The 24,473-nt window shown below is 40.3% G+C and overlaps 1 protein-coding gene across 2 annotated transcripts in view; it reads right to left on the bottom strand.

The window, feature by feature from the left end:
• RASEF (RAS and EF-hand domain containing) overlaps positions 1-24,473 on the bottom strand; it is a 1,118,741-nt gene that overhangs the window by 822,251 nt on the left and 272,017 nt on the right. For both annotated transcript variants that reach the window (XM_044083709.1, XM_044083708.1), the window contains exon 3: positions 5,803-5,893. In XM_044083709.1, coding sequence (XP_043939644.1) covers positions 5,803-5,893 — 91 coding nt within the window. The remainder of the gene's footprint in view (positions 1-5,802; positions 5,894-24,473) is intronic.

The raw sequence follows: 24,473 nt of genomic DNA, 5'->3' as shown, positions 1-24,473 counted from the left end.
GACATAAACTGACAGCAGCATCCAAGGGAAGGACAGAGCATCCACTTTTCAGGCTCTTCTGTGATGCTGTCTGATGCAAAAAAGAAGTAGAAGATGGTTGTCTGGAGAGGAGAAAAGATCCACTTGAGGAGTGTCCCAACAGTGAATGATGCTGTAAAAAACTGCTCTGTTCAGCTGCCACTCGTGAGGTTCCAGGGTCTGTCTGCTCAACTGGTCAGCCAAAACACTGAGCCTTCCTGGAAGAAACAGAGCTAGGAGATGCAGGTCCAGGTATGCTGCTATGGACCAAAGACTCATGCTCTGTCTGCAGAGGAGGTAAGGATGAGTCCCTCCCTGCTTGTTGATGTACCACATGACTGTGGTGTTGTCTGTCCTGACAAGCAGGGTCCCTGGAGAAAGATGCTTGAAAACTAGTAAGGCCTGCTGGACTGCCATCAACTCCTTTAAATTTATGTACAGGTGCATCTGCTGGGCATTCCAACTTCCCTGTATGCATTTGCCATCCAGGTGAGCTCCCCTGGCATAGTCCGATGCATCTGTGGTAAGAACCTGAGTGGCAAGGGGTGGGCGGACAGACATGCCTTTGTTCTGTAGACAGGCTGTTGCCCACCATAGAAACTCTGTCTGCAGACATGGAAGTAGAGGAATGATCACATCCAGGTCCTGTGTGTGTTGACACCAAATGTTCTTGAGGTACTATTGCAATTTCCTCATATAAAGTCTTGCATATGGAATCATAAGAATGCAAGAGGCCATGAATCCCAGAGCTTGCAGGTATTTCCTTGCAGGGAGCTGGGACAGGCTTGCCAAGTCCTTGAAGTAAAGTGAAAGTTGTCTGCTTCTCCTGGGTAAGATATATCATCTGGGCAGCTGTGTTCAGACTCGCTCCCAGGAACGCTATCTCTTTGTATGGTACCATTTTTGATTTTTCCTTGTTGAGAGTGTAACCCAGAGAAGAGAGAAGAGTCTTTACAAATTCTAGACCCTTTAACAGCTGTTCCTGAGCATTTGCTTGAATGAGGCAGTCGTCCAAGTATGGATAAATCTGAATTTTCCTCTGCCTGCAAAAAGCAAGGACTGGAGCCAGGCACTTTGTGAAAACTCTGGAAGCAGTAGGTAAGCCAAAGGGCAGCGCAGAGAATTGATAATGTTGCTTGCCCACCCTGAAACAAAGATATTGCCTGCAATTTTCCCTGATACGGATATGCAGATAAGCTTCTTTGAGATCCAACGTCAACAGCCAGGAATCCTTCTCTAACATTGGCAGTAACTGATGCAAAGTGAGCATTTTGAACTTTAGAATCATCAAGAAAGAGTTCAGGATGGATAAATCTAGGATAGGACACCAGGTGCCTTCTTTTCTGGAACTAGGAAAAGTCTGGAATAGAAACCTTGGCCTACCTGCTGAGCAGGAACTGATTCTATTGCTCCCAGACATAACAGAGACAAAATTTGCTTTTCTACTTCTGTCTTTTGGTTTGGAGGAGCGTCCAGGAATCCTTTGGGTACTGAAAAGGTGCAGAAAGAAAACTTGTGTCCTAGGGATACAGTTCTGAGTACCCATTTGTCATCTGTGATGGCGGCCCAGACATTTGCAAAAAGGGCCAACCTTCCCCCTAAAGGACTCTCCGGGCAGGCAAGAACAGGCAGAAGTTGGACAGAGTAATTGAGAATCTTTAGATTGAGATGCAGGCTTAGAACTTCCCACATTGGAAGAGGAAGCCTGCCAACGCTTAGACATTTGAAGGGTAGCCACCTGTCCCCCTAGAAGATTTGTAATCTCTAGTCCAAGAATGGTTCTGTCTGCTGGTATCAGGGAACCTCCAACTCTTAGAAGGGTAATTCCTGCTAAAGGGAGGAAGCTGAACTTGCAGAAAGTCTTTAACTGTCTGCATAGACTTGGCCTTATCTTCCATCTTCTTGAGCACTTCCTCTGCTTTGCTGCCAAAAAGACTGTCCTTATGCAAAGGTACATCTAAAAGCTTAGCCTTGACAGGTTCTGGTAGGGGCTGCTCCATAAGCAAAGCGTGCCTTCTAATAACAGAGCCAGTAGCTGTAGCCCTACAGGAAGCTTCTAGAATGTCAAAACCACAATGTAATGAATGTTTATTGACAAGACTGGCAGAATTCAGCAAATCCTGCATATCCTTACTCTCTGCCAACAGAGGCACACTTGCTATCCTAGACTAAATAGCTTCCAAGGTGTGCTGCTGGTACTTCAGCATATGAAAAAGACAATTAGTAGACCTAATAGCAAGAGTGTCAGATGTATAAACCTTTTTACTCCATCTATCTAGGTTCCTAAATTCCCTGTCAGAAGGAACAGGACTTTTAGTAACAGTGGCCTTAACTCCTTTAGGGCCTTGAGAAATAACCTATGGATCAGCCAACGGATTCCTGAAAAGAAACAAATGAGAATCAGGGACTCTATAGTATCTGTCAGGTTTCCTGGTAGCAGAAGGAACCAAATTTGGAGTCAAGACATTTTCCAGAAAAACATCATCAACCACCTCCAACACAGGTGGAATAGCCAAAAGCTTAAGCTGAGGCAAATCCAAAAACTCCCTAATCCTTTTCTTAGAAAGGGAATAATCCTGTCTTTCCCATCTAAAATGCTCCCTGAGAGTATTTAAAGTATCACCAAAAGAGAAATCTTCTGAAGGAGAAGGAGGAGGAGGAGGGATGGACTCCTCTGCGTCTGAATCCTCAAAAGGAGAGAAAGCCTGAGAAACTTCCTCTTCATCAACAGAAATGTTAGAAGTATCAGAACCTGAATAAGACAAAGCCTCAGGAGAGACATCCCTACCTCTTTTTGAAGGAGGAGGAGGCTGTGAACCCCTAACAAGAGTCAGAAGGTCATCAGCCATTTTAACCATTTGAGAATGAGGGGAACAAGAGGAAAATGGAGCCTGTTTCTTCACAGGTTTACGACTGGAAGATTACCTGCAAGTCTGAAAGACTTGGGAGGCCTGACAACCGCCGAAGTTGCAGCCGAAGTTGTCGGTATGAGCTTGCTGTCTGAACGAAGAATGGAGGACACTGGAGTCAGCTTAGCGGCTCCGGATCCAGTTGAAGAGGCAACAGCTGGAAGGTCAGAAGGCAAAATGGAAGCCGGAGGCCTGGGGGCCTCTGAAATGGTCTCAGCCGAGGCCTGCGGTTGAAAATCTGCAGGCTGCAAAGGTGCCTCACTGGCTACCACATGACTGACGACCAACTTATCATCATCCAAGGACTTGACCTTCGGAAGCCTGTCGCGGTCCTTATCCTTACGTTTCTTGGGGATATCCGAAGCCTGAAGCCCAGCAGATGCCATACCGACAAACTTAGGCCAAACTCCAATATGTTTAGCTAAAAGCTTAGCCCGAAGACGAATAGTACGCAGATTAAAGGAAGCACAGAGATCACAATTAGGAACGTCGTGGTCAAGGCCTAAACAAATAATACAATAAGAATGAAAATCTCTATGGGGAATCTGCTTTCCACAGGCAAGAAAATTATTAACCTTTTCTGATATTAGTTAAAGCAAGAAAAGAGGATCCCCAACGGGTTACTTAGCTGTAGTTGACTTCAACTTTGTAGTTGGAAACAAAAAAGGTAAACTGCCGACCGGCACTTGTGCAAGACATGCTTCTGCTTCGGGCTCCACGGCAAGGAAGACTGAGGAAGTGACGTTGGCTGCCTCCTTTTGTATCAGACGCCCTTTACAACCAATGACAGCCAATGTCATTTTTACTTACCTTTGGTATTCTGACCAGTCGAGGGCTACCGGGAGCCAGATAACCCATTGGTTAGGACTGCAACAGTGAAACACGATGAGCATCTTACCCTTTTTATGGGCTCATCAGTACAGTGCAAATAGGTTGGTCTGTGTTCTGAAAACCCTCCGCTTTTAAGAGTATATTATGTATATAAAATTAGGATGACTGCCAAATTTCACAAATATTTCACAAATAAGGAATGAAACAAGTAAAAAGGTTACACAGAAAAAACATACAGGCAGAAACATACAAAGACTCTAATAAACAACAGACTTCACTGTGTAATTCCTTAAACCCCTCTGAAAGAGGCCCACTGGAAAATGGTCAAACTAGCCACTTATGCTATATCATTCAGCCCATAAAAAGGGCAACCCACATCATGCCTACAGCCAAAAAATACGTATAAAAAATAAATTGTCAATAGGCATTCCAAATCCATGGAGTTGAAATACTGGAATGTTCTTAAGGAGATAATTTGCATACTTTCCTTTACAAGATGTTTAAGGTATTATATAGTGATGTCTCTGGTTTACCAGGATCTTACTGATGTTTTTTTTTTTGTTACAGAATTGGAATATTCTCTGGTTTACCAGGATCTTGCTGATGTTTTTGTTACAGACTTAGAATATTCCAAGATATACATTTAAACAATGGAGAATTGTATATTGTGTGACTGTACAAGATGTAGAAAAGAAAAAAAAAATAACAAATAAAAGAAACGGTCATAAAACCCAAAAGCACTTAAGTCTCAGACTACCATATAGCCTTGTACATTAGACTGAGTAAAATAAGAGATTTAGAACAGCAGGTAAAAGATTATGATTGGGTTCCGAGACACGTATTTCTCCTTTTAAGATAAAAGGCAATGCCTACATGTGCAGTGTGGTGGAGCAGTGGGTATTCTTGCCTCCTCATATGCCCAGTGTCTGTCATTCAGGCTTGACCTCCGTTTGTTGTTAGTGTGCTGTGTGCATGATCTCCAAATGGCTTTCTTCAAATTTCTCCATCTTCCACCTCCTGAAGATACACTGCTTAGATTGATTTACTACTTTTAATAGTTTGTACATGATATTTAAGTATTTTGGCATGCGTGCAGATTAGTTACATTACTGCTTCTCTACATCACATTGTTTGTATCTACGAATTATAGATACAAAAATGGATTATGCATAGACTATTTATTATTAATGCACCAAAACTGCTAATTAAATAACTTTTTTGACTCTATTGATGTTTTGCAATACTTTTACCCTGGGTATCTGCTGAAAATGGGATCTGTACATTCAGACCACCACAGTCATCAAATGAAAATAAATATATAAATCAAACACATTGTCATCTTGACTTTTTTTCAAGGCTTGTTGCATTTTAAGTAGTTTACAAATGATTTAATAAAAATAAGTTGCATCTGGCAAAATACAAGTTGAAGCTTCTTAGAAAATCAAGCTCAAGCTGGGTGCTCATGTCAAGGCATACAATGTTAAGTATAATAGTATACAGAAAGGAAGGAGACTACTTCCATTATACCATATGGGGAACAGAAATTTTCAATTTCATCTCTACCACTCTACACAGAATGACATACACAAGGCCAAGCTGACTGCTGACAACAGAATGATATTTTAAGTTGGGAAGCAGGGCTATTACAGAGACACACCAGGAAGCATTTTTGATGCCTCCAATGTTAAAGGAATGCAATCTTCTTAATCAAACATTTCAGAAAAGAGTCAGACAACCTCATTACTATTCTTTAAAATATACAGAAACAATGTGTCTCAGTTACCAGAAAAAGTGTATAGGGTGTAAGTTAGATATGATTTACAACTTTAATTGCCAAGCAGTCTTTTATCATTCAAATTATGAAAAATACTGCATTATAATGTAGGGAGCCCAATACTTCAAGAACAGTTGGAACTAATTACAGAGAAATCTTGACAGTCAAGAAAAAGAACTAATTAACATTACAGAAATGTATTGCTCCAGTCAGCAACTGTCTGTAAGCTTTGAGTGCAAAACTGAGGATCTCTAACATGCTTTAATATACCTCTTTTCTTACGGTATTCTCTGCCATCTGTATTCGCTGTTCCATCTCATCTTCCAGTTCACTCAGCTGTATGGCTGCTTTGTCTTGTGCTCTGAAACGTAAATTTACATGAAAAATATGACTCATTCAGAAAGTGGTACTGTGTTACAGATCTTAATGTTCAAGGATAAAATTTCATCAGCTATGGACAACAATACACTGTTCAGCCTCATTCTGTCTGAGCAGTAACCACAACAGCTGAGATATGCAAACGAGGCAGGACCTTGGAACATATTTTAATCCAAGATTTAAAACGGATTCTAACATATCTGTTAAAACTACACCAGAAAGATTTACAACATAAGAATTAGTAACATAAAAAACATTACTGCCATCTATCTTTTTTGTATTGCTGTTTATGTCCTTCTTATAAAAAAGGGCCATTGTATTTCTAATCTAATACTGCCAAGTAAATTTCATGTGCCTGAAATAAGAATACATACACAGACTATTTTTAAGATATGGCACTTTTAGGTGTGGGAAATGTTCCATTTGTTTTCATGTTGTAAAGAACTTTCTTTCCTTCTATTAATTCTGCAAGTTCTTTTTTTCCAAATTGATGTTATACTTGCAATACAGAAGGAAGTGTGTATATTTTGAAATGTCCATGCAAGTTCAAAGTGCGTCTTCAAGAACATATAAGGGACATTAAAAAAGTTAACTGTGATAGTCCTTTAGCTATGCCTTTTACAGAATTTCATGCAAGTAATTGTAAACTGTTGTAAGGTTGCATTTTAGAACCAGTGGGGTCTATTTTTTTAGACTCTGCAGCAGTAAAATAAAAATTGCTGTATAAAAAAGCACTTTTTACTAAGAAATTCAATACCTTGGTTCCCAAGGGTTTAAACACAAAACTTAACTGGAAGTATTTGAATTAATTGTTTAATTGACTGATTGATTGAGGATATATGGTGTGAGGGAAGTTGCATTGTTAACAGCCAAGATGCTAGTGTGTGTGAAAAGCGAACAAACTTTTTGTCTTGAAGACTGCCTTCCTTTTGTGGTTCTATTACATTTCGTTTGAACTTGCAGTGGCCGTTTTGTTTCTAGGGCTGTCCCTTGTTCTAGCTTTAGAAAGCAGCACAGGCTCCTGCTCTCACCTCTCTCTGACTACATCCTTCCTAATGTACCTGTTAACTAGTCCTGTCAGAAACTTTAACAAAATCACAGCAATCTATTTAAGGTCCTCACTGGGATCCCATCTTATCCCTATGCCTTGCTCCCTTCAGTCCCTACTGTGTACTTCCTGCCTCCTTCGGTTTATTTCCTGGTCTGATCATCTTTCTCTGTCCCTTATTCTGTCATCCAAAGATGGTACTCTCCTTTCTGATTCTCTGAAATCGAATGCAGAATATTTATTTACAATACTTGCTTATTCTTTAGTCTCACCCACAAACACAAGTAGGAAGCTGAAGTGCATAAAACAACTATAAACCAGAAAATAACACTTCAAGAATGTCTCCTGTCACCTCAGTAAACTCATGGACCAGTTAAGAAAATGGTTTATTGAGCACTTTTGTCTTCATAAAGACTTCATCAGAATAAAGTACCCTGGTCCCTAGCCCTTTTATACTTAATTAAAAAATACTACTGGTTAAACAAACATTACATAATTTCCTTAGTGTAATTAATTCATAACTGAATAAATAATTAATTACAACATAGTTAAAATTTCTTTCCAATAAATTTTAGTGTCATACCATATGGCTTTGACCCTTCCAACATACTGACGGGAGTGGAAGCTTATGGAAAGCAGTGCTGACTAAAGGCAGCCAGAGAACAAGTACCTATCTTTATCACTGGGCACATGCAGGCAAACTTTCAGATGAAGAGTAAAGGATACAGCTGCATAAAGATGAGGTATAAAGAAGCATGACTATGCTAAATTTGTGAAGGGAAAGCATGGATTCTTAAAAACAACAACTTATGCCTAGGACTAGGAATAAAATCTATATCTTACCTTAACAGTAGGTCTATAAGAAATAGGGTCATACACGTTACATATAGTATTATATGCTACAAACACTAAAACTAATGAGAGCCTAGAATTTCCAGAGTTATTTATTTATTTATTTATTTTTTATTATTTTTTTTTTTTGGTCCAGCTGTTCCCATGATTCTCCTTTCTTCCCAGGACTGCAGTTCTTTTTGGAGCTTACTACTACATTTACTTTGTCTTAGGAAGGAGATTTTTGGACTTCCAAGATGGCTACACACTGATCAACAGTTTAATTTCAGCTCTCCCAGAGTGAAAACATAAAATGAGAAAATGAAGCCAATGAATTTGTCATTTGGGTAAAATTCAGTTACTGGCTAGTCAATACACTGCCTAAATGCCACCAAGGAAGAAATTTAGATAGTCTGAAAGAAAACCAACCAGAAAAGGTGAAGAGAAAATACAGGATGGAAGAATCCTGCAGTTGTTCAGCAAAAGGTATCTCAAGCTTCCGCTTTGGTACAAGAGAGAGCTTTCAGTAACATAGAGGAAAACTAAATCAAATGTACTCAGAGGTGATTAAAATAAATTAAACATTGAAGGAAAATATCAAATCAAATAACAAAAGGCCAGAAAAATGGAAGAATATTTAATTGACATCAGCTTAACTTATAAAACTGAAACAATCAGAAGCTGAAATGAAGAAAATGCTGCCTTGAGTGTAAGGCTTCTCAAGAAAAGATTATTAAAAATAGTAAAGTTAGAAGAGAACATGCATAGAGATTTTTTGATGTACCAGAAAAACTAGAAGGGACAGACTGTATTAACTTTGTGAAAGCACAAATAAGCAACTAGACTGGTATTCCACAGCAAGATTTGTTAATTAAAAGGGCACATTGAGTGTATGCACCAAACCTGGCCACAAGAAAACAGCCAAGACCTACATTAGTAAAGATGCAAATCATATAAGCAGAAAGGGTTGATTTTGACAAAATGATAGAAGAAAGATAGAATATTAAACACCGGAGACAACAGAGTGTTTATGGACAATGATTATTTACTGTACGCAAGGCAGAAGAGAAAGTACAGTTTTGTACCTACCATAAATGTAGATGTCCGATAGGTATGCATCTGCAGTCATAACATATGGGTTGTCCTGCCTCAGGCAGCCCTTCGGTCGGCCGGATTCCAAAGTCTGGGTCCGGCGTCGGCTGATGTCACACTTTCCCCGACGTCAGAGCGCCTGGGGTATAAAAGCATCAGCTGACGCCATCTTCCTCAGTTTTTCTTGCCCCAGATGCCAGGTGCCCTCTAAGGAAGGCTAAATTTGGAGAGATGCATTTAAAAATCCAAACATGCACAATAATATAAAAAACAAATACACCATAATAGATCTCCCCAGCTAGCTATAAGAGGGGTAATTACCCAAGAAATACCACAGAGGGGAAGGAGGGAGGGTAAACCTGACTGCAGATGCATACCTATCGGACATCTACATTTATGGTAGGTACAAAACTGTACTATGTCCTTCAAGGATGCATCTGCAGTCATAACATATGGGTAGAATACCATAGCCAATCTGGGGGTGGAGGAACTATGTAAAGGATGGTGTAGCTAAAATGCCCTGCAGGACTACCGTAGCAAAGTCTGCTCTGGATCTGGAATATAAAGGTAAATTGTAATGCTTGGAAAATGTATGCACGGAGCTCCATGTAGCAGCTTCTAAAATGTCCTTGGTAGCCACCCCTCTTAAGAAGGCTGTGGAGGTGGCTGTGGCTCTGGTGGAATGAGGACTAATGTTAGCTGGCACAGTCTTTCCATGAAAGGAATAACAAAAATGTATGCAATTTCCTATCCATTTTGAAATTGTCTGTTTGGAAATTGCTTTTCCTTGTGCACCAGCAGCATATGCCACCAACAGCTGGCAACTGCCTGTGTATGTCCAGGGTGTGCATTAGCTTCTCTCCTTTGTTTTGTGGATTTGGAAAGAAGGTAGGCAGGTGAATAGCTTGGTTTAAAGAGACCCTGGATACCACCTTTGGCATAAATGAAGGATTGGTTCTCAATGAGACTCTGTCCTGATGAAAAATAAGAAATGGCTGTGCTGCCATAAGGGCCTGTAACTCAGATACTCTTCTTGCTGAGGTTATGGCCAGAAGGAAGGCGGTCTTCCAAGACAGCAACTGTAGTTCTGCGGATGCTGCTGGTTCGAAGGGAGGCAGAGTTAGTTTTTCCAACACGAAGTTAAGGTCCCAAGTAGGTACTGGAGGTTTCCTTGGAGGGTTGATGTTTTTAATTCCTCTTAGAAACTGCCTCAGGAGAGGATGAGAAAAGACAGGTGGGTCAGTATTGTACTCTGCTGAAATTGCTGAAGCATGAATTTTAATGGAAGAGTAAGCTAGGCCATTATGGAGCATTTCCGCCAAGTATTCAAGGATATGTGCCATGTTCATCACTGTCGCATCTAGGCCCTTTGTGGTGCTCCAAGTGTGAAATCTTTTCCATTTTGCTGAATATGCCTTTCTTGTGGAAGGCCTGCGAGCTTCCATGATGATGTCCTTCACTCTCTTGGATAGCTTATCCTGAGTAGGAGTCAAGGTATTTTCCAGGCTGTTAGTTGCAAGGTTTTCAGGCTGGAATGCAGAGTTTTGTAATTGTGCTGTGTCAGGAGAAGTGGCCATTGAGGAAGAGGCCATGGTTTCGTGCGTGACATGCTCTTTAACAGTGGGTACCAGTGCTGTCTTGGCCAGTCCGGAGCTATCAGAATCACTTTTGGCTGCTCTGTCCTGATCTTCAGTAAGACCTTGGTCATTAATGTAATAGGTGGAAATGCATACACTGTTAGAGTTCTCCAGCTGAAAGATAGGGCGTCCACTTTCCATGCTTGTGGGTGGTATGTCCTTGAGCAGAATTTCTCCAGCTGATGATTGTGGGGGGAAGCAAAAAGATCTATGTCTGGCCTTCCCCATGCTTGTGTTATCTGTAGGAAGATGTCTGGGTGCAGCATCCATTTGCGTGCATCCATGATATTTCTGCTTAAGCTGTCCGCCAGTATATTGTTTTTTCCTGGCACAAACTGGGATTGCAGCTCTATATTGAGAGTCGAGGAAAGTTCCCATAGATTCATTGCCAGTCTGCAAAGAGGGTAGGAATGGGTGCCTCCTTGTTTGTTTATGTACCACATAACTGTGGTGTTGTCTGTCCTTATTAGCAGGTGGCCTTGATGCAGAAAGGATTTGAAGGCCTCGATTGCATGTATCACTGCCAGCATTTCCTTTTGGTTTATGTGCATGCGTAGCTCCTTTTGTGACCATAGTCCTTGAATACATCTGCCCTCCATGTGTGCTCCCCAACCGTGGTCTGAAGCGTCCGTTGTAATGGTTTGGCTGGCTATTGGTTTGCTGAAGGGAAGACCCCTGTTCGACTGGCTTGCTTGAGCCCACCACAGAAATTCCTTCTGGAGGCATGGAATGAGTGGGATCAAAGTTTCTAAGCTGTGACTGTGCTGAGTCCATAAGCTCCTTGGGTACCATTGTAGTTTCCTCATATGCAGCCTTGCTTGTGGAATCAGAAGAATGCAAGAAGCCATGTAACCCAGGGCCTGCAGGAATTTCCTTGCAGTTAGCTGAGTTTGCCTTGTCAGATTCTTGAAGTAATCTGGTAGTTGTCTGTTTTTCTTCTGTGAGAAAAGCCATTTGGGTGGTTGTGTCTAGATCCGCACCCAGAAAAGTTATTCTTTGGGATGGAACAAGTCTTGATTTGTGAATGTTGACTGTATATCCCAAGGCCTGCAGTAGGCGGATGGCATAATCTAAGTCCTTTACCAAAGTTTGTTGGCTGGGCAGTCGTCCAGATATGGGTATATTTGAATCCCCTGAAGTCTGCAGTGTGCAATTACTGATGCCAGGCATTTCGTGAATACTCTGGGCGCAGTAGATAAACCAAAGGGCAATGCTGAGAATTGATAATGCTCTGAACCTGCAAGAAATCTGAGGGGTCTTCTGCAACTTTGTCTGATAGGGACATGCAGATATGCCTCCTTGAGGTCTAGAGTCACCAGCCAAGACCCCTTGCCCAGCATGGGAAGGAGTTGCTGTAGAGTCCGCATTTTGAATTTTGGCACAATGAGATAAGTATTCAGTGCGGACAAGTCGAGAATAGGCCTCCATTGATTTTCTTTTCTTGGAACAAGGAATAGTCTGGAGTAAAACCCTTGGCCTTGTTCTGAAAGAGGAACCTTTTCTATAGCTTTCATTTGCATTAAGTTGGAGATCTGTTTCAAAGCCTCTGTCCTTTGATTTGGTGGCAGGTCTGGCATGCCTTTTCTTTTTGGCAATGTGTGAAAATGGAACCTGTACCCTTTGTCTATTATTTGCAGTGTCCATTTGTCTCTTGTAATACTGTGCCAATTTTCTGAAAATAAGGAAAGCTTTCCGCCCAAAGGTGCTTCTAATTGAGCCCTGGTTGGCGGAGTCAAAGCAAAGTCATTGAGTCTGTCCTTGTGCAGCAGTTGAAAGTCCTGCACTACCTCTCTGGTTGGGAGGCTGCCATTGACGTCCTCTGTAGGAGCCTCTAGCTTGCCCTCTACCTCTGGCACGCCTCTTCTTGCCTCTCTGGAATCTTTCTGTGTCCAGAAAGGACCAATTCTTGGTAGGCCAATTTCTGCTGAATCTTGGTGGTTGGACTTGTAGAAAATCTTTGACTGTTTGTACAGATTTTGCTTTTTCCTCAAATTTCTTTAAGACCTCCTGAGCAGTGGAGCCAAATAACCTTTGCTTTTCCAGTGGTGCATCCAGAAGCTTAGCTTTAACATGGTCTGGCAGAGATTGTTCCTTCAGCCAAGCATGCCTACGTATGACTGCACCTGTCATAGCTGACCTACATGAAGCTTCCAATGCATCATAACCACACTGTAAGAAATGGTTGCTAACCTGCTGGGAGTTATGTACCAGATCCTGAAGGGATTTGCGATCTAGGGGTTCAGGAGAAGACAGTTTCTTATGCAATTCATCTAACAAATACTCTTGGTACTGTATCATATGAAATTGACAATTCAATTCCCTCATAGAAAGAGTAGCAGAAGTATACACTTTTTTACCCCATCTCTCTAAAGCCCTGGACTCTCTTTTAGAGAGGAGTGGATTTTTAGAAGTGGTAGCTGCAACCCCTTTTGGGCCCTGGGAAATAGTTTCTGGATCAGTAGAGTGGGCCTTGTAAAGAAAAAGATGCGAGTCCGGGACCCTGTAGTACCTATCGGGTTTGGCAGGGGCCGGAGGAAGAGTGTCAGGGGTTATGCTAGACTCAGAGTACACATCATCAATGACAGTCAAAACAGGAGGAATAGCCAAAGGTCTATGCTGAGGTAAATGCAGAAAAGTTCTTAATCTTTTCCTTGAGTCAGAGAATTCCTGGCCCTGCCATTTGAAATGCTCTCTCATAGTGTGCAGGGTCTCTCCAAAGGATAAATCTTCAGGAGGGGAGGCCGAGGGGATTGATTCCTCTGCATCTGAATCCTCGTAGGCCAAAAAAAACCTCCTCCTGGTAGTCCGAGAGAGCAGAGCCATCAGAGGCCACCTCTGAGGAATGGGGATCAGAGGGCTCAACCCTGGGCCTTTTGTCTAGAGGGGGTTGAGAGCCTCTGTCTGGATGGGGTTGAGAGCCCCTAATTAAGGAGATAAGGTCCTCTGCGAAAGTTAGAATCTGTGAACTGGTCGAGGGACCCTGAGGAATAACCCTGGGAGGCAAAGTTTTTGTATGTTTAGCAGCTTTAGCCCTGGTGAAACCCTTTATGGACATGGATGCAGGAGGCCTAGCTGCACCACGTGCTGGTGTAGTTTTGTCTAGAGGAATGGTGTCGGAAGTTTCCAAGACACCGGTTTCTGAGGGAAATTCAATAACCGACTCAGCAGGGGCCTCCGGGGCCAAGGTTGTCAGTTGAGCGGTTTCGGGGGTCGGAAGTATCAAGGACTCTGTTTCAGCCGAGACCGAGACACTCGCGGTAGGCCTGGCCGTGGTTTCAGCCGAAACCGTGGCCCGCGTGTGTCGGTCCTTGTCCTTCCGTTTCTTAATTAAATGTGAAGTCTGAGTCTCAGACAGCATTTTGTATGAAAAACTAGCCCCAAAATATTCCTCTGCGAACTCCGCCCGACGTCTAAGAGTGCGTCGGTTGAAGGAAGCACAGGCTGAACAGGCCGAGACGTCGTGGTCTGGGCCTAGGCAGGGGAGGCAGTAAGAGTGGAAATCCTTATGAGGTATTTGTTTCCCACAAGTTAAACAATTATTAACTTTATCTGACATCGGCTGAGGCAAGAAAGAGTCCCCAACGGGGTACTTAGCTTTTGAAGTCTTCGGTAGCTGAATTACAGAAGCTGGCCGACCGGCACTTGCGAACTGCTTCTGCTTCGGGCACCACGTGGCAAGAAAGACTGAGGAAGATGGCGTCGGCTGATGCTTTTATACCCCAGGCGCTCTGATGTCGGGGAAAGTGCGACATCAGCCGACGCCGGACACAGACTTTGGAATCCGGCCGACCGAAGGGCTGCCTGAGGCAGGACAACCCATATGTTATGACTGCAGATGCATCCTTGAAGGACATCCAAATTTATCCCAGCAATCAGATAATGTCTTGAGTCAGAACTGAGATTCAAGCTGCTGTATCCAGCTACCCTCAAGAATATTTTTCCTTGTAGAAAATACAAAAAAATCCTACAAGAGAGAGCCAGCAAGCAAAAGAACATTCCGTTTCGCATTTCTTCTGACAATAAAGCTCAAAGACAGAGAAATTTACCAGTAAAACCTAGTCCTTATTCCAAAGGAAAATGCTTGAAATACAGAAAAAGTCACAGAAGTTGACTAGAAGAATAAGGAGTACCTCAGACCTGAACCAGAGTCTGGTGGTGGAAGATGAAGATGAAGATGATCAGGAAGAACCCCAGCAACACTGAAATTAGTAAATAAATGGCTGACCAGAAAGCACTGATCACATTAGTGAAATATAGCTTTGCAAGAAAAAGTTGCTGATAAAGACCAGAATTCCAATGACTTTGTTAAACTTGTGAGTGGACTGTAAAGCATATACAATGACATTAACATGTAGATGGAGCTACAGGGAAGAAAAAAGTAACCAAGTAAAATAATTTTTGCTCTTAGTATTTGTATAAAATGCTTCATTATATATAAACTGTATGTCATAATGTAAAGCAGTGTTGTATAGTACAAAGTCTGGTTGGTATATTTTAAATTGGGGAGGGTCTTTTCACTAACTGTTGTCTCAAGACATTAAAACAAAAGTGCTTAATTTCAGTTGTAAGAAATACAAGTTTTATGCTATAACCAGAAAAGAAAGGCTACACGTTCAAATTAATATAATGTTGTGATCTTAGGTTGCATGGGTGGGGGTTAGGTGCGAAGTGTACTGGTTATTTCCTTGTTTTTACCAGGGTGGATGTCTAGATTAATATCGTTGACTTAAACCATAAACACATTTTTGTAAGTAAACAGACTTAAAAATATCACAAAACGATGAAAGGCATGGAAAATGCTAAGTTGCTTACATTTGTAAAGATATTAGCTTAATGTTTTTCCATTAGTAAATGATCTTAGTGGAAGCCATTAAGTCTGCAGATCAGCTAAAGTCATCTGGCCAGGGGAATTTTGTACATTGTGTTCAGAGTGAAATTTACAAAGATATCTTCATGCCTTTGAAGAGTTGTTGGGAGCTTTTTTTCTCATTACGGACTACTTTTACTTGGAGTCAAGCTGTCTGTGGGTACAAACAATTAATGTTAAGAGTTCTGAACGTTGTTTTCTGAGGGGAAATGCAAAAATTAAAAGGTACAATGGCAAGCGGGTCTATATTATAACATCGACATTGCAAAATGTCAAATGTTATAATATCGACACCACTACATTGAAGGCTGAAAATAGCGAAGCCGTGGAACATCGAAATCTTACCTAGGGCAAGATTTTGGTGGGCCGTTTCGTAGCTTCGCTATTTCCTCCACTGTGGTGTGATAGTTACGGACCTTAGGAAGAGGGTGTGGGTTAAGTAAGTGGATAGGTAGGAATGAGTGTATGGTTTAGTGTAGGGTTAGAAGTAGGGTTTTAAGTGTATGTGTGTGTATTAATTAGTTTGTGTATAGTTTCTTAGGGTAGGTGTGCGACAGTTACGGACCTTAGGGTTAGGGTGCGGGTTAAGGTTAGTGGATAGATAATAGGAATGTATGTACGATTTAGTGTAGGGTTAGAAGTAGGGTTTTAAGTGTATGTGTGTGGATTATTTATTTTGGTGTGCTTGTGTTGTGTGTATGTTTCTCGGAACAGTGACTTTTTTCCCTGGGAAAAATTTGGTATTCTGAGTGTTCGATATTATCACATTTCGAAATTCCAAGTTCAAGCTTATGGTGTTCGATATTTTGAAATTTTGATTATGTGATATAGACTATGGCAAGCAGTTCAGTAAAAAAAATAAAGTCTGAATTTATAGAAACTAAGTAAGAGATAGTATTCTCACAATACTTTAATGTATTTAATAGAACAGTGCACAATTTAGTTTTACTTAAAGGTAGCCAGTACACGTTTTGGTAACGCTAATAGTTAATGTTTTCTAAAAGCATACTAGCTGTTTTTCTCATCTGGGATGGGACTAGAGCTGAAAAAGAACAACCAACAATCAGTGTAAGTGTGAACACAGGCTGTAACATGAGACTGGTAACTTCAGTTTTAGATTAGGTAATGGCTGCGGATGTAGCTGTTGATTTGTGGCAATTGTTCCTATCTGGAAGGTTAAATTCCATTTATTGGAAATGTACATAGTTGTTGTATATTTCTTCTAAGTTAATATGGGATGGTGCTGTTCTTAAAATATATCTAGTTTCTTGTTTGAGGGTTTTCATTAAAGCAAAAGGTCTTGAAAAATGTGACAAATGTTCTAGCAGAGAGGAAAATAAACAACAGTATAAAAGACCAGCCTACCAGACTGTGCGTGCATGCAAGACAAATGTTGAGATGGGGACTATATATATATATATATATATATATATATATATATATATATATATATATATATATATATATATATATATATACACAATATATATATATTTTTTAACATAATGGCTACTCTTGTCCATGCTACCATGGAATGTAAATGGCCATATAGGAAGAGAAAAAAGGAAAGAGTAGTGAATTATATTAAGAAATGAAAACTGCAAATAGCAATGCTTAAGGAAATGCATTTGGAAAGAAATGAACCTGTGAATTTGACAGACAAAAGGATTTCAGGCTGGATATTCAGCAGAATGTCAGGACAAAGGAAAAAGTGAGCAATAACACAGACTGCTGCAATGACTCCTTAAGGGTAAACCAGAGGAGAACACAATAATGGTAGATTTGTGGTAGTAAGGGGCTACTGGCAAGGGAGGAGGAGTATGCGGTTATGCCCTTACATTCTACAAAAAACTGCTATTATTGAGCTTAAGAAAATTTTGGTAGAAATAATCAACTTTCAGCACAGAATATTACTTACAGGTGGGGACTGGAACTTGACTTGCAACATGGATATATCAGGGGGGCCTAAAAGGGAAGACATAACAAAACAAGATACATTTCTAAAGAAATGTATGAAAACATTTGGCATGGAAGATATGAATTCTGTAGTAGGAGCTCAGACAGAATTTATATGTTATTGCCCAACATACAATAACTGGGCTAGACTGGATAGTATTTATATTTTGCAAAAGCATGTACATTTGATTTCAAATTTTTGACACACAACTATTTCTGATCAAGCACCAGTAAAAATATAAAATGCAGGATAATAAAGTTAAAACGAGATGCTGGCATTTTCCCACCTGTTAAAAAGAATTCAAGGCATGAGGAGTGGAAACTATTTAAGAGTTTATACAGAAGATATAAATTTCTTCAGATGAGATTGATAAAGAGTGGGATAAAATGGAAAATGGAAATTTGAAAAATACGGTAGAAATAAATGAGAATGATATAGTTAAGTAATAGGAATTATTCATCCCTCAGAAGATGTGGCAATATGAGAATGTGTGGACTGCAAATTGAGGAAGGATTTCCCTATGTCCAGACTGGGGAATGGAGTCACCACTGAAGGCATTGAATACTACCGCATTAAGTTAGTTTTGGGAGCAAGGGACTGTGTGTGTGTTGTCAGCACTGTAACATGATGGACAACTGCAGGTGTCATATATGCAACTCTGCATGAAACATCATTGTGGTTAAAGCCACGACATAAGCAAGAGGGTGTGGGAAGAACAAATGTGCACAGATTTCTCTCAGAACATACTGGTCAGACCTCTCGTGATTAACTGCTTCCACCTATTTGCTCATTCCCTTAAGCTATAAGCAGGTGCTAGTGTAAAATAACTCTACAAACACAAAAAATAACTACCACTGTCTTGCTTTTCATCATTGCCTCTAGTTTTTCCAAGACTATGTGCTTAAACAAATCCCTTGTCTATAGCTTACACATCCACCTTTGTAAAAATGGGAAATATTAACTTTCAATTCTACATATGATCAATACACGTTTACATCCCCCACAGCCCAAGATCACACCCTTGTATTAACCTTAACTGGTTTCTTTCCAAACTTTCTTGTATTGTTACACAGTAAAGCCCAGATACATTTAAGAAAAAGCACTTTCTTACTTTAATATTACTAGCATGATACAGAAGTCACTGATAGCTCTCCCATCTCACATTTAAAATACTGCTGGCTAGATGCTCTACAGAACTGAATTATAATACAACCTGTACTTGACATCCAGAAATTTTTATAGACATCTTAGCAAAAACATTTTACTTAAGTTCCTTCAGTAGATTTCTAAACATTAATGATGAAGTGGTGTTTATGCTTTAAAGTCCGCCACCAGTTTAACTCAATCAATAAATCTTCCAGACTTTTTCAGACACTTCTTTTAGGACAACAGTTCATATGTATAAACTACATCTAATGGCAATAATGCTTTACAGTTCAACCATTTCCGCAGTAATTTCACAATGGTGCTTGTCTTCATTCTGATCATCTCAATCTTCAAACACCAGTTGAGTCCAAGGTTCTCCTGAATCTTCTAGTCAGCTCCTGGGCTTTTCTGCTGTTGTTCAAGCACTTTCCTTTTGAGCAATGGAAAATGTTTCACTGACAAAGTATGGGCTTTGTTACTGTCAGAAAATGAGATCACGAGTTCCCTTCAGCTTGCTGTCTCACTCTAAACTTAATGTATTTGATCCTCTAGAAAAAAAAATACTCAGAAGACAGATGAATATAGCAACTTGAATCTCACTCCTGTCTTCCAACACCCCCCTGATGGCTGGGATAAATGTGTCCATCTTCTGCCTGCAGATCAGTGAATAACAATTTCCACAATGCTGTCCCCAATTTGTAACAGTTTTCCCTTCTGCTACAATTTTTTTCAGGTCAGCACTCATTCTGTTGAAAAGAAACGGATGAAAAACTTTTGTGTTTGGCATACCCTGTTGTTAGGTTTTGTTTTAAAGTTATTTACTTGCTTTGTTAACAGATGTGAAAAATACAGTGCATCTATGGAAATTGTGGTTCCTACAGATTAGTGTTCTTGCAAACTGAATAAATGTAGCCAATACCTGAAATGTCACTTGTGACTCAATTTGAGATGGGATCTTCAAACTCAATAGTACAATAACAATCAATTAATATCTGACTTTTTAAAACAAAGAAGATATGTTAGTGCTAAACAGAAATTATCAAAAACATGCAAAATGTAACAAACTTTATATGGAAATTTCATCAAAATTTGTGAAACAAGTATTCCAAAAGTGTTTTAACGTTGGTTTGCCATCTAGCACACATTACTATTTGTTTGGATGCTTTATTTCAAAACCATGCAAATTACCACTGCAGCTAATTATACTGTGCCTACATATTTAATGTGGTGGTAAACGTAGAGGTACACTATAAAGTTTCAAATTTACTTTTGACAATATGCACAAAATATCAGCATCTAATGAATATACCAACTCTGAGGTAATTCCAAGCAACAGCAAAGAAATATTGGCTTTCTATAAAACTGCATATTCCACTTACTCAAGTACAAGTTGAACCTTCAGGTAAACAAGTTTGTAGAGGTAAAGTCTCATTGCAAAATTACACAGGATAGCCCACAAAAATAAAGTATTAAGTAAAGTTTTACTGGTGGAATTTAGGACATTCATATTAACACTTTAGTGTTGCAATGCCACAATATTGAAATTTTGCATTTATAGAAAGCCACTATTTTTATTTTACTGTTTCTAAAACTTTCTAACGGACATTATGATATGAAGTTGAAAATGATGGTTCCTTTCTGCTCATTAAAAAAAAGTTGACTTTTTGTTAACTTAAACACTATCCATTTTACAGACATGCATGCAGCACACCATTTAATGCTCACAGTATCAATGTCTTGTTTTACCTCAGGATAGACAGTCTGGCCCCTGTAACAAGTTTTTATGTGCCCAAACCACTGTGCAAATCAAAAGGCATAAAAACACATTCACTACTTCCCCATTACAATCAGCACCCTGAGAAGCTGTAAATTAGTAATTCTCCCCAACTACCAAATGTAGGCAAGGCCCTGACATAAGCACCACTCCTGCAGGCCACTACTTAACATATAGTGAACAAGTGCCCCCCCAGTGCAGATCAGTCACCAATATACATTATGACATTGCAATAAATAAATCATTCCTCCATGTTGCAGTCCTATACTCATCACAAGTACAGCACACAAGGTTCTATACAGAATTACTTAGTCATCGACTCAACACGCAGGAAACAAGCTTGTGCAACAGTGATTTTTTTTGAAAAAATGTATTTAATTTTTTTTTAAAGATGCCAGGGAGGCACAGAAGTGCTATGCAACAAATCCTGTGCACAACTGCAAAGCTGTCTCCACATCTAGGGCATGATGCTCTCAAGCTCCGCACTCCAATGGATCGCTTGTTCTCCATGCCTAATAACTGGGACATGTGAGGTCAACGTCTCCACAAGGCAGGGGGGCCTACCCAGCAAATGGTCACATACGGGGTACCCATAAAATAACAATTGGGGGATTTGTGGATGGGAGAGTGTGGAAGCTGGGAGGGAACAACCTAAGACTGTGTCGGGTCGGGAAGGGGGGGGGGTGGAGAAAAGAACAAAGGAAAAAATCAGTGGCATGACAATGCATCTCATCAAATCAGTTCTGCCTTATCCTGCCCACAAAGGTGCACCACAAATACTGTCTCCTCATGTACTTTGCAGAGGCCAGCTACACGCACTGTACAATAACAAAAAAAATTGGCTCACATTGGCTCACATGAATATTAAGGTGGTTGGGTAGTACATCAGCAGTAAAGAGTTAACTTGCATACCTCTCCACTGATAAGCTCCATAAAGGGCTTAAATGCACTAGCGATAAGGAGAAAGTACAGGTGGGTAAGGATTTAAAGCTGTGTAAAAAAATCTACCATAACAATGGATACTTGAATGATCACTGCTGTAGTATTCTTAGCTACAGTGGAAGTGTACACACCCCTGTTAAAATGCCAGGTTTTTGTGATATAAAAAAAAAAAAGAGAGACCACAATAAATCATTTCAAAACTTTTCCCACCTATAATGTGAACTATAACCTGTACAATTCCATTGAAAAACAAACAAATCTGTTAGTCAAACAATATATAAAAAATAAGTTGGTTGAATAAGTGTGCACACCCTTAAACTAATACTTTGTTGAAGCACCTTTTGATTTAATTACAGCATTCAGTCTTCTTGGGTACACACCTGACATCAATTAAAGAGACTCTGATTAACCCCAAATAAAGTTCAGCTGTCCTAGTAGGATTTTCCTGGCATTTACCCAGTTGCCTGATCCAGCAAAAGCCATGGTTAACAGAGAGCTTACAAATCATCAAAGGGATCTCATTGTTGAAAGATATCAGTCAGGAGACGGGTACAAAAAAACATCCACAGTATTGGATATACCATGGAACACAGTTAAAGACGGTCATCAAAAAGTGGAGAAAATATGGGACAACAGTGATGTTGCAAAGAACTGGACGTCCCTCCAAAACTGATGCCAAGACAAAAACTGGTCAGGGAGGCTTCTAGAGACCTACAGCAACACTGGAGGAGCTGCAGGAATTTCTGTCAAGTACTGGTTGTGCCTCCCGTATTCTCCACATGTCTGGGCTATGGGGTAGGGTTGCAAGACGGAAGCCTTTTCATACACAGAAAAACATCCAGGCCCAGCTAAAATTTGCAAAACAAAACATCAAGTCTCTCAAAAGCATATGAGAAAATGTGTTAAGGTCTGAAGAAACCAAGGTTGAACTTTCTGGCCACAATTCCAAAAGTTCGTTTGGCGCAAAAACACTTCGCATCACCAAAAGTACACCATCCCCATGGTGAAGCATAGTGGTGGCAGTATCATTGGGTTGCTTTTCTTCAGCTGGAACTGGGGCTTTAGTCAAGGTGGAGGGAATTATGAACAGTTCCAAATACCAGTCACTTTTGGCCCAAAACCTTCAGGAGTCTGCTAGAAAGCTGAAGATGAAGAGGAATTTAACCTTTCAGCACGACAATGACATCAAGCATACATCCAAATCAACAAAACAATGGCTTCACCAGAAGAAAATTAAAGTTTTGAAATGGCCCAGCCATAGCCCAGACCTAAATCCAATACAAAATATGAGCGGTGACCTGAAGAGGGCTGTGAACAAGAGATGCCCTCACAATCTGATGGATTTGGAGCGCTTTTGCAAGGAAGAGTGGGCAAACATTGCCAAGTCAAGATGTGCTAAGCTGATAAGACTCCTACCCAAGAAGACTGAATCCTGTAATTAAATCAAAAGGTGGTTCAACAAAGTATTAGTTTAAGGGTGTGCACACTTATGCAACCAGCTTATTGTACGTTTTTTTTTTATTTTTTATATTTTTGCCCTAACAGATTTGTTTTTCAATTGAATTTTACAGGTTCTAGGTCACATTAAAGGTGGGAAAAGTTTTGAAATGATTTATTGTGGTCTCATTCAGGGGTGTGTACACTTTTTATATCCACTGTATATGGTTATATCCTGCCAACAATATAATGGTTGACCAGCTTCCAAAGCTTCAGGGCACCTTCCTCATGCCCAAACTGTCAGGCAGTTCGAGCTAAGCTAAATAAGACAGGTTTGTGAGCCAAGTCCTTCAGAGCTTTCCTGAAAACAGAGAGAGAGGCTGAGTCCTGAAAGGCCAATGCTATGAAGAACAAAAAAATAAAAAATAAAATAAAATAACCACACCCTGGCAGAAACAACAGACCAAAAAACAAAGGGTATGAAGGGAGGGAACAGCTACTACAGCACTGATCAGTTGAACAGTTACTGTTAGGGTAAGTTTACTTACACAACTGTACTATGCTAATCATACTGGTCACTGCACACATTAGCCTTAGCTGTACAGGTAGATTATCTTAGCTTACTACATCTGGGAGAATGAAGGAAAAGCATCAAGGACGCCCATGGAAAAATAGTCCTTGCAAAGTCTAATCTAGACGTAGAGAAGGAATAGAGCTTGCAGTACTTTGTAAAAATATGCACAGAAGACAAAGTTGCGGATTCAAGAATATTTCTAGAAACCAACCCTTTCCAGAAAGTCACAGATGAAGCCAAGAACCTAGCAGAGTGGGCCTTACTTGCCTTAGAAAACCAGTCTGTTTTGACATGGGTTGTCCCTTCTTTTTACCTTCACAAGAAAAATTGATCCGAAGATCTGAAACCTTTAGTTCTGCCAAGATAGTACAACAGATGTCTGTGGACTTCCAAGGTATGAAGTATCCTTTATCCCTCAGTTGTGGGTTCAGGAAAGAAAATAGGGAGCGGGATAGTTTGCTTAAAGTAATCAGGGATACCGTTTTAGGCAAAGTAGTAGTTCTCAAAGAAACTCTGTCTCTGTGGAAAATGAGATAGAGTAGACTCATCATAAGAGTTTGCAACTCAGATACCCTTCTTGCAGAGGTCATGGCAATCACTAAAACTGTTTTTCATGTTAAGAGCCTCAAGTCAGCCAGGACAGCTGGCTCCAAAGGAGCAAGTGTTAGCTTCTCTAACACAAAATTAACATCTCACTGAGTGGGTCACCAGTTTTCATGGAGGCCTCTTATGCAAACCCCTTTCAAAAACATTTTGACATGAAAATGCAAAATGAAACAGTAGGATCCATGGGCAGACATGCTGAAATGGCCAAAAAAATGAAGCTTGATAAAGGAGTAAGAAAGGTCATAGGAGAGTAACTCGCACAAATACAGTAAAACCAGAGAACTACAATCACTGAATGGATGACGGTTATGTTGCTATTACCATCTAGAATAACTTCCCCATTTGCTAATTTATGATCTTCTAGCAGCAGGCCTTACTGCCACCATTAGTACCTGTTGCACGTCCTCAGTAAACAGATGCCTAAATGGAATTAAGACCCTATCATCCAGGCAGTCAACTGAAGATGACTGATGTTAGGGTTTATCAAACACCCTTGTTCAATTGTGAGTCGATCTAGTCTGTCAGGAAGCTTGTGGTAATTGCCCCTGGCCATTTCCAAAAGAAGGGAGAACCACGGTTTCCTGGGACAGAAGGGAGTCAACACAATGATGGTGGATTCCTTCTGAATCTTCATAAGTACCTCGGATATTGG

Source organism: Protopterus annectens, chromosome 9.part0 (genome assembly GCF_019279795.1).
Source record: "Protopterus annectens isolate FY-2018-M chromosome 9.part0, PAN1.0, whole genome shotgun sequence".
In the NCBI taxonomy this organism is placed as follows: domain Eukaryota; kingdom Metazoa; phylum Chordata; order Ceratodontiformes; family Protopteridae; genus Protopterus; species Protopterus annectens.
Note: the sequence above shows the minus strand (reverse complement) of the source record. Positions and strands in the feature narration are given on the sequence as shown.